The following is an 11,228-nucleotide window of genomic DNA, read 5'->3' as shown; positions in this document are numbered from 1 at the left end:
AACGTTAGCATTTGCTAATGTTAATGCTGACTTTTACATCCACAAAAATAAGCCCAGTTATCTCCCACTGAAACACTGTGAGAAAGTCATGTCTTTTGTGCCATTTTCACTCAGAACAAACATAAAATACACCAATTATACAACCGAACAAAACGCCCGGGCACACGGACACCTGTGGTAGATTTTGTACACACCTCACAACTTTGCTAGTAGCTGCGCTAACATCTTTTCTACAGAGAAACAGTTACCTCAGAATGTATGACATTTACTATTTCTTTACTCTGTTTTGTTCTGGTTTGGTCAGTTGATGCCAAAGGACATGAATTAACATTAAAACGTTCTGCGGTTTGTACTGTATTCATTATGGAGTGACTCAAGAGGAACCGAGGGGCATTAGCAATAACAAGCTACATCAGAGGACAGGCATCAAACGCTCTTACACTCATACTTATCTTTAGTTGTCACAGGGTCACTTAAAGTTCAAAATGAACCATTGCAAAGGAGCAGACTTTGAAAGCGCCCAGCAGCAACTGATGACATTGACATGTGTTGTAAAGAACACACATTCCTCCGAAGTCCATTAGTGGACACACTGAGTGGCACTCATCACAGCAAGGCCGGGCAAAGACTGGCATGCATATGCTGCTTTCACATCATGTTCATAGCACATGACTGTTGCTCAAGGGAATATTGGCATGTTCCGCATAATAGCGCTTAAAGCTTTGAACTAAGAAGCGATTCACTTCGGCAAGTCTGTGACCAGCATAAAATTACATTTGACCAAGCCAAAAAATACAACTTCATTAGAGCAAGTAAAGCTAAAATTAGGGAATAAAGGGGAGCATAGCTGTTTCCAGGGCCTTGTGTTCATCTCCTTATATATGTCATACCTCAATATGATATGTTAAAGGCACATATGTAAGGGTTCCTGAGGTCATGGTTAATGCCATGGGGTCATCAAAGATCACACAGAGAACAAAGGGCAGATTTTTTTTTCAATAACACACTTTGCCTCAGCTAGCCCAGCTCTGTAAGCCAGCAAAGTTTGTAACTGAAACTTTTTTGTCAGTAGTCAGAGAGCAGAATACATAAACGTTGTAAATAATTGCTTTATCTGGTTTAAAAGTGGTGCCCTGCCCACTTTTTTTGCTGTAGTTAGATGTATTTTACACACTAAGAGTAAGAATGATGTTTTCAGCATTTTTACAGGCTTGTAGTTCAGGTGTTTTTAAGCTAAAACATTTGTTGGGCTTCTAATGCTAAACTGATTACTTCACTCTGGTGCTGTGTGACATTATTTAATCCTTTCAGTCATTTCGGCCGTTAACAATGTGTTTATCTCAGAAAATCATACCGTGATAACAATAAAAATATGATTTTTTCATGCCGTCTTAGCTCCAAAATTCCATTGCTCGCACAATACTTGGGTGATGTTTTGCAATACTGGTAATATTGAGAAGTTTAAACACGATTACAGTAAACATAAATATAAAACATTTAAATGCTGCCCATCACTGAATAGATTCTCATTCTCGTTCACAGAAATGGTCAATCATAGTGTTTTATTAAGGGAATCTTTTTAGAGGCAGCACATACATTAACACAATTTCAGGTTTTATTCAATGAACATCATAATATTTATGTTTTTGTAAGCATAAGTTTGGATCTTACTCTTATGTTCATGTTGAAGAGATAAAATTAAGGCAACATGAGAACATACAGCTATTTCCCATGAAAGAAAATGAGGGAATATAAAGTCTTGGGAATATAGGGCTGTTTACTAAATCAAAAGCAGGAACACCAGGCTGGGGGAACGTACAGCTGTTTTCTAGACTTTTCAATGACCTGGAGAACAAAGAACCCTAGAAACATAAGGCCCTGGGAACATAAGGATGACCCCTGAATAAAGATAATAAATTTGTTTTTAAATAAACTCCTTTAGATGTTGCAGCTGAAACTGTCTGTAACTGTAATATTGCCCTGAAAAACAATTGCAATATTATAAATAATGATGTTCAGTTATTTAGAAAAGTTTATTTCAGTGGCAGTGTACACAAACAGATTCAGAATAAAGTGTAATCAGCCACTCCTCTTAAGATAAGACCAGGGTTTAGAACCTGTAGTTCATCAATATCCACAACAGACATTCTGGTTCAATCTTCTTTTACATGTTTTCAGGGCTTTCTTACCAGATCCTGCTCATTAAGCACAACCACAATCAATCCATCACAGTTAACTTATTAATACTTTTATTGAAAGTTACCCTTTTGGAAGGAAACTTTAAAAAGAATTCATTGAAAAATAAGAAGTAGGTTGGACTGGTCTTGCCTCCTGAATCAACTGAAAGATTGAAGGACTGACAGGACAATGTTCTAGGAAAGTCTCTGAGGCTTTAGTAGTCTCTGGAGGCACTGATCTCCAGGAGACGATCTCCGTTAGCCCGTCTCACTGCTCGTTCTGCTGGCCGTCTGTGATGGAGGACACGGCCCCTTGGCCTTTGTTGACGTCGCTGATGCAAGCCCACTGTCCGTCCACGGACTCCTTCCAGAGGGTCACCTGGGAACGGAAGTCAGTGAAAAGCATCAGGCTAAAGGTCATCTCTACAGCCCAACTACAGCAACCTCCCCAGCTGCTAAAGCCTACTTGCCATTTTCAAACATTTTAGACTCTTACGCTGAATTCAGAATATGCCTCTGAACTTTTATGCTCAGGTTGAGCACTTTTAAGCCTGCTGATTTAAAATTAAAGAGCCAACCATTAGTACATCTGTTGTAAATATAGCTGGTTGCCTCCTACTGTACTTCCATAGTAGTTTCTAGGAAAAAAAACCCTTCTGATAATGTTTCTTAAAGATGGGAGGAACTTTTGAAAACCTACAAGGGGCAGATACTTGAACTGTTTGGGCAGGCCGTTTCTTTTTTTCTGGCTAGCTAGTCAATGAAGAAAGAAGCCAGGTTGCTTATGTTACTGCTAGGAAGCTGAATATCACATCTATAAGCCTGTACATCAGTGGCTACGCTAATCAGGAATTCTTTACTGCCTTGGAACTGATTCTTAATATTTGTATAGCACATGTGTAAAGCATGCTAGGCATTGTAGTGAGAGAACATGAATGATGAATGAAAACACAAATAGGATACAACACTGAGAATAATAAACTGATAAAAGCTGATACAATGGTGTGCTACAGAATTAACATATCAAACACGCTTAACAAGTAACATATTAAATGCCAGTTTTAGGTCAGAATGCCCCTTAAGCATACCACATTAAATCTTCTTTACTTGCATCTAGATGTTAATCCTGCTAATTAGCATCTAACAGCATTCAAGATTAGTAACACTGACCTTAGCGACATTAGCCCCTGAACCACAAAACAAGTTATTATAAACTAAATAACAGTTTCCTCTGTTTGGGGAAAGGTGTTCTGGCTGTTTGTTATAAAATGGAAAAGGGGTCTTTTTTATTCTATGCACGGCGCTTGGGAATTTAAAATGCAGCACCTTCTGTGAGAAAGGCCCAGGGGAAACACTGCACTAAATAAAATAAATGAAATCACATACTTTTCTAGTCAAACTATTCCTTTAAAAGTGCATTAGGAATGTTTTGATTTATTTCACTGGCAATCAATTTCATGCAACCTTTGCAGATTATAAAGCAGCTGGAACATGTTTCCATTTACAAATGTACTCGCTAATGGTGCATTTGTCTCTGAATAAGGAGCTCGACAAAGTGCCTGGAATTTTAAATAATTGTGTGAGAGGACCTCTCACTGGAAGTGCAAAGATCTGTTTGCGAGGCTTCATCAGCCCGAGGAGAGCTCGTCCTGATGCCTCCCTTGGCCCAGCTAAACCCCAGGTGAAATAAATGCAGTCATTAACCCCTGAACCTTAAAGTGCCAGTGTGGGTTTTTTCTAAAGAGCTGCTGGCTTTAAGTAATCACAGCCATGCAGTGCTTTTGCCTCGCTCTTCAGTACATTAATAACGTTACACCCATCTTAGTTTTTATGGCCTCAGTTAACAAATAATGTGTTCAATATTTATGTGCATTTTGCACTTTTAGCACTTAGTTCAATAATACCTTGTTTAATTAAAGCTGAGTAACTCAGTGCTGCGACCAATAAAATTTTAACTTTGGCAAAGAAGAAAGTGTAATGTTTGTGATGGGCCGAGGGCCAAACAGACAAAGCAATGTTTAGGAAAGAAAACCTCCCTGAATAACACACACACACACAATATATCGCTGTTGCTGGAAGAAAACCTTGTATCTCCAAAATAATAATTTTACAGGAGATGGAAAAAACCTACTTTACTTTTAATGCAAGTCAATGGAACCAGAATTTTTTCAAAGTTTTGGCTGTTTCTTTTGGTCTGTTCTTCATGAAATTTACACACAATGTAAAGGGCAAGAGGCATCTTCAAATTATATCCAAAACTGAATAATGACAAAAATGGAGGTACAACGTTTTCTTCCAACAACAGTTATATATATATATATATTCCCTTTTGCAGTTACTTCAACTAAACTTTTCTCTATTTCACTGCACTGTTTCTGCTGCCACTCATTTAAATGTAATGAATTTGTGTTGTTGAAAGTTTTTAAAAAAGGTTATGAATGGTCTGTGTGAGTATTGTTAGTATTGTACTGGTAGTTCTTAATACTTTTTTTCCCTCTTTTATGTTTCAGTTCAGTTTCTTAAAAACTTTAAATAATGCTGGACTAGCCTGTCAGCCCATTAGTAGTCTGTCGAGCTGCTTATTAAACTAAACCAGCGCTCCAATTAAGAATCGGTATACTTTCATGCCTTTTAATTTATGCATACAAGTGTGACTGCAAACATACATGCATTTGTGAGACTGTGCGTTTTTCCCTTTTTCCCATGATGTGGAGAAACTCCAGCTCATTTGGCTAAAACACAGTGACATTATTTCAAAGTGTCGCGAAACTGTTTCAAATTACAGTATAGTGAATTGCTGTGTGCCACATGGAAATTGTTCGACATAAAAGACGTCCATAAAAGACATCTGTGAAGAAAACATCATTGCAATTCCAATAGCAATTCAGCTGAAACCTCAATACATGTGTAGTAAAGGCAGTGAGCCTTTGGCATTCTTAGTATATTTTACATTTCACGTTTATAAGTGGGTTTAAAAGATATACACCATATTCTCTTGATTTTAGTAAACAAGCATTTTTGTTAGGCATGTTAACTGCAATGTTTTCTTCTCCAACATAAAATCTGCATTTGGTATATCCTAAACAGCTAGTTGTGCAGCATGATGAATCAGCCATATAAATAATTCATTCAAAATCCAATCCCATCATTAGTAATTCATAATTCATTTTTAGGTTAAGCCTTGTACATGAACAAAATAAAACATCAAATGAATCACCTTCATTCAATGCGGTACTGAGCGCATACCACTATTACTCTGATCACAGCACTGGCTTACTACTTATTTTCATCATAAACAATCACAAGGTGAATATTGTATTATCTGAATCTTCTCTGATCTTCAGACATTAAAGTCTCAATAAATATAGACACTTACCTTGTTGTCTCCTCCTGAGACTGCCAAGATGTTGCCTGTGATGGACCAGCTCACATGCCAGACCACATCATTGAATTTGTGCAGAAGTTTAGCAGTCCAGGTGTTTCCAGAGGGATCATCACACGTCCAGATGAACACTCTGCCATCCTGCAGAGAGATATATTTAGAGGTCAGTAATCAATAAAGAAACAAACCCATCACATCCTCAAATATTGTACAAAGAAAGCTCACAAAGGCGAGTAAAACAAGTCCAAAATATGTTATTAATTGCAATATGTCCTTTTCTGCTCCACCAATGTCTCTCAGTGTTTTCTCAAAAGATTTCTAATGTTTTTTGCTTATTTTCCAGACAACACATGTTGCTCATTTAAATAAAACAAAAACTATGAAATATGTTCTCAATAATATAACATCAATTTATTTACAGATTCAGAAAGTTTGATTGTTTCTAGAATGACAATAAATGTATACGTGTTAATATGACAAGTGATTCCAAACTTTTTAATGGGAGTGTCTTGATGAGACACCTGCTCCTCATCCGAACCTTTAGTTACAATTTTGGAGTAACAGTTGCAATGAGCCGTCTTCCACAGAACAACACAATTATTCTTTAGATTTCATACTGAGAGGAACTGGTGGGATTACCTGAGAGCAGCTGGCGATTGTGCTGGTGGGCAGCCCGATGGATGGAGCCCAGCCTACGTCTCTCACCCAATCACTGTGAGCTTCAAGTTTTTGGTCCTCCTTCCATTGGCCATCCTCTTCTCTGTGAAGAAAACATCAATGTACCAATATTAGCAATTCAGAATGTGCATGTGGTGAAGGCAGTGTTCCAGTGGCATTCTTTGTAAATCGGCTGTAGTTAATGCCACTGAACTTTTGTCATGATTTTAAAATGGGTCACAAAACTGAAAATGTACTTAACCAGAGTTTTAAATGTTCTTCTTATTTTTTATTGGGTAGAAAAGTTTGGCAAAGTATGTAAACATGTGGAGATATAAAATACAAAGAAAGTAATAGGATACGGACCGTTTAATTCAGAGTCAGTTGACCAAGATAAATGTTCAAGTTTTTGAATGTATACTTTGGTATACTCTGTTTACTTAACAATCATATGTATAGGCATTAAAATGATTTGACTAAGTATCGTTTTGATTTCATTCCACTCATCATAATTTGCTACTACACACAAAATGCAAGAAGAGACCAGAACTTACTTCCACAACTTGACCAAGTTGTCACAGCCTCCGGACACAAATCTCTTGACGTAGTTTGGTTTCTGTCCTGTTGGCTGGTCTATAAGGCTGCCTGGAACAACAGCTGGTGCCCAACTCACTGCATTACAGCCAATCTGGCAGAAAAGAGAGAGAAAGGGATTACTCATGTAATGAAAAACAGCTATAAAAATGTGTAACTTAATTCAAAAAATTAAAATATTAATATTTTATTATTAGAAACATTACACATTACACACATTTCACATAAACTGTGAATGTGAAAGTAGGCGGGGTTCTCTGAAGTTTGTGTGGTTGTGACACGATTTACCACACAAAGCCATTTTAATCGCAAACACAAATAAAGCAGCAACAATCGAGAAGTTTAACAATTTGATTTATTTTTTACTCTGCAGTTTATGTGAAGAGTCACAGACAATGACGTCTGACTAGCTATTGTTTTTTTTAATGCCTTCTGTCTGACTCTAGTGACAACACATCAGTGGCATTTGTGCGACTGTGTATCACCAACCAATGCTCTGAGCTACTTCTAACTCCACCCATACTCCACACTTCATTACACTTGGTTTCCCAGCGAAAAGGCTAAGTAATTGCTGTGCAGTTACTCAGGCACAGTTCGAGTCACTTGGCAATGGAATGATGACATGTGATAACAGATTGGTAACCAGACTGTGCTGCACCGCACTGTATGGTAGGAAAGAACTATTAGATAAACAGGTCTTAGATCAGCTGCGGCCTCCTATTTACTTTTACAATGAGTACTCACAGTGTGTGCATTGTTAATCTTCTTGATATCCCACTGCCCATCACCAGTGTAGGTCAGAATGGAAATAGCCCCATCAGAGCTTCCACAGGCCAGGATTAAGCCGAATTCGTAGGGTCCCCAGCAAATAGAGTTCACTATGGGAAACCAGAAATGCACGATTAAGGTCAACAATCCCTTAAGATAGTGATTGTCAAAAATAAAGTATGCAAAACGTAGTCACAGGGAACATAACTAAAACAAAAGATACCTGAGGAGTTGTGACCTGTGTACTTGTACATTTTATCCCATGTCCCATTCTCTTCTTTCCAGATGATGACTTTTCTGTCATAGGAACATGAAGCCAGAATGTTGCCATATGTGGGATGTGCCCAGGCCACCTGCCACACTGGACCTTCGTGCCTGCGAAGAACGAAAACAGCGCATCAATAAAAGACTGACACACACATACCCTTACGATTCCTGCTATATTGCATGAGTTAAATGACAGAATGACAAGAACAGGGATTCTGCAAATGCTTTACAACATGTAGAGCAAGCAAGAACATTTCAGTCAATCAGATAATACTATTAACTATCTTTCATTTAACTAGCTTATTTATAAAACAGATGCACATCACAGCTTCCAATGCATTTTATCATCTCCAGATTTATTGCGCAACAGTACAGAGTCTAAAATAAGACTGCCTACCCCCTCAAGTCAGCCACAAGAATCTGTCCACCATTCTTTACATCAAAGATCTTCACGGAGCGGTCAGAGGAGCAGGTTGCCAGTCTTGTGCCATAGTAGTCCATCTGGGCATCATGCTTAAAACGAGAGAGATAAAGAATTTGTAGTTAGAGCTGTTTAACAAATAAATAAATAAAACCTCTGGGTTTAGCTACAACTGTTTCCACTGTAACATACTTACAATCATATCCTCATGTGAGGTATCCACTGTGTTAATGACGGACACCTGAAATATAAGAACAGCGTTAGGAAATGAACAAGGGAGTGAGAGTTAGCAACTTGTTACCAAGATTAGTTAAATCAGAACACACTAAAAAGATCACAACTACACTTTCAGTCAGTTATATAGGAAATAACAGACCAGCTTAAAATAAATCTGGAACCAGTGCTGAGTGATTTAACAACTATACCTGTATCCTGTGATTCTGATTATCAATCTCAGTAGCACTGACATAAAAAAGACTTTTATGGAAACATTTTATTCCATAAAACAGTGGTGTCCTTGTTGTTGATCGGTTTTATTTTTTTACATTGTATTTTACGCACTTTCCTCATGGTACACAGGACCTGGCAAATAACTGTAATATATACCATTTGCCAACCTAGGTGTTTCAGTGGACTGCTCTGAAAGGAGTTAAAAATAAATTTTTGTCTGATTACCATTAATAATATTTATCATACAGTTTAATGCTGTGTATTGTGTAAAGGTCCCCAGGCCAGGTTTGTAGGACTCTTTTAACGATGAGTACCACCACTGAGAAAGAAAAGGTATTTCGTTCCCTTTAATAAGGCAAACTTTAAATATCGTATCATACCACGATATATTTGGAAAATATCGCGATATTTAATTTGATCAATACCGCTCAGCACTAACTTTAGTTGATCTCAAAACTAACTTACTCAGGTAGGTTAGGTTCAATAGCTGGTTCTTCTTTCAAAACATCTTAGTTCAAAACTAAGAAACACCAGCAGGCTGGCTAGCGAACTAACTGGCTGACTAAAACTAAACATAGACAGGTATAATCTTGCTGTGGACCACATTAAGTATTAAGTATAAATGTGTTTAACATAGTAAACCACAACTAAACTATTTAATCTAGATAACCCACTTCTGTGCCAAAATCGCGGCTGTTGGCTTCCGTGGCTTCCTTCGCTGTTAGCCACGTTAGCATTTTCGAAGTAATTCCTCCTCCAGCTACTTTTAGTCTGAATCTGCAGAAACACTCAGTTGTCTAAGTGAAGGTACAACGTTAATTTTCTCTAAAGAGAGATTTATAAGCTCATAACTAAATGCGAACTAAATATCGCTAAATCAGCCCAAAGCGTACAGAAGCCGGGATGCGTAGCTACGCTAGCTGGCTAACTGTCAGTCAGTCATCTGAAAGCAGCTACTTCTTGCTTAAATACAGACAAGTGTCAAACACAGCTCATTAGGTGTTCGGTGGGCAGTAATGTGATACTCACCATATCTGAATATTAAGTTCGCTCCACCAAATACAGCACAGAAACACTTTAAACGCGGGAGATCAGAGAAACTGCAGGCTGCGTTTTCTACGTGGCAACCCGACCGCCGAGCGGAAGGTTCCGGGTGGTGAAGAGGACACGAAAAATAGTTCCGCGCGCCGTGGCGTCCAACACAGGGACTGACGTGGAAAGGAAAACGCTTTTATTTCTCTAATAAAGGTGGCGTTAATGTGGAAGCAGTGTTAATCCCTCTCACGAAGGAAATATGTTTCATTATGGCTTTCAAAATATGTGTCATGTTTGTCATATATTCGGTTAAGGTTGGACAAATACGTATATATTAAAAACTGAGGGTATTATAGTCCGCTTAGTACGTCTTTATACTTAGCCCATTCCCCTTTTCAGGAGACATTAGTTAATGAACACAATCTTTAAAACAAAACTGTCTTTTTTCTTTACAAAATCATCGGAGTCCTCTTTTTTTTTTTATTTTACCCCATTTAGTGTGGTAGTGATGTGTGTTGTACTCATGTATATTATAATTGTTGTGAACTATTACATCAATTAAAAACAAATATCTATATTTTTCCCTGCTGATGTCTGTCAGGGCAGGCCTAAGGCCTGTGATTCAGTTGTTTTCAGTCCCTGCTTAATTTGGTGGCTTTTTGCCTTGATTTTTGTCCTCGGTAAGGATTCTTTCTCCCTTTCGCCCCGACAAACTCCACAGTTCAGTAGGCCCGTATGTTCTGGGACACAGCCTGCAATTCGCGCCGGCGCCACACGATGGCAGCCAAACTCGCGACATGCGGTCCGTTCCATTCAGATGCGATCCTGCCTTTCCCCTACTCCCTATGAAGGGACTGACGAAAAAAAACATATAGGGGTCGAAAGTGATTCAGAAACAGACTGCTGCTCTTCCTAAGGCTGAGCTAGAGCTGGCCAATATGACAATATATATCGTTACCGTGATAAATTATGTCACAATACAAAATGCCTTTTTGAACAAATTGTTTATACTGCAAGTACTTGTAGAAACTGACCGACTGCCTGTTTCATTATAAAGAGAGCAAAATTAGCTGTTTAACTGTTTAACTGAAATTAGTGCAACACATGTACCACATATTGAATAAAAACATTGAATTTAGAGTTTTTTATAGTATTTTTAAATGTAGCACTACTCATTCCTTTTTCTCAGTTTCAACTGATCAAATATCTGAAAAAAATAAATATATCATTTATTGTAAAAATGTCTTGAAGTATTGCAAAAATTAATTTTAGCTTTATAATTTAGTAAGTAATGTACAAATGTATGATATGCAGCATCAGACATCAAGTTGTAAAATGTCACTTTATTATGAAGTTAAAAAACAGTGAGAGTTAAAACTGCTAGCTAATATTACCTCATACTTCTATGAAGCTATGTTCGCTGCTGCTGGTTTTATTAACACCGCTGTGAAATAGTCTGGAAACTAAGCGTTTATTA

At 37.8% G+C, this 11,228-nt stretch overlaps 1 protein-coding gene across 1 annotated transcript; it reads right to left on the bottom strand.

Moving 5' to 3' along the window:
• Positions 1-2,009: 2,009 nt before the first annotated feature.
• On the bottom strand, positions 2,010-9,882 carry sec13 (SEC13 homolog, nuclear pore and COPII coat complex component). Its single transcript, XM_036559824.1, has 9 exons — positions 9,746-9,882; positions 8,463-8,507; positions 8,243-8,358; positions 7,802-7,953; positions 7,555-7,688; positions 6,771-6,904; positions 6,199-6,319; positions 5,554-5,700; positions 2,010-2,556 (listed from the first exon to the last, which is right to left on the bottom strand). The coding sequence occupies exons 1-9, from the start codon at positions 9,746-9,748 to the stop codon at positions 2,446-2,448; spliced, it is 963 nt and encodes a 320-aa protein (XP_036415717.1). The 5' UTR covers positions 9,749-9,882; the 3' UTR covers positions 2,010-2,445.
• Between the last annotated feature and the right edge of the window lie 1,346 nt (positions 9,883-11,228).

Source organism: Colossoma macropomum, unplaced genomic scaffold (genome assembly GCF_904425465.1).
Source record: "Colossoma macropomum unplaced genomic scaffold, Colossoma_macropomum, whole genome shotgun sequence".
In the NCBI taxonomy this organism is placed as follows: Eukaryota; Metazoa; Chordata; class Actinopteri; order Characiformes; family Serrasalmidae; genus Colossoma; species Colossoma macropomum.
Note: the sequence above shows the minus strand (reverse complement) of the source record. Positions and strands in the feature narration are given on the sequence as shown.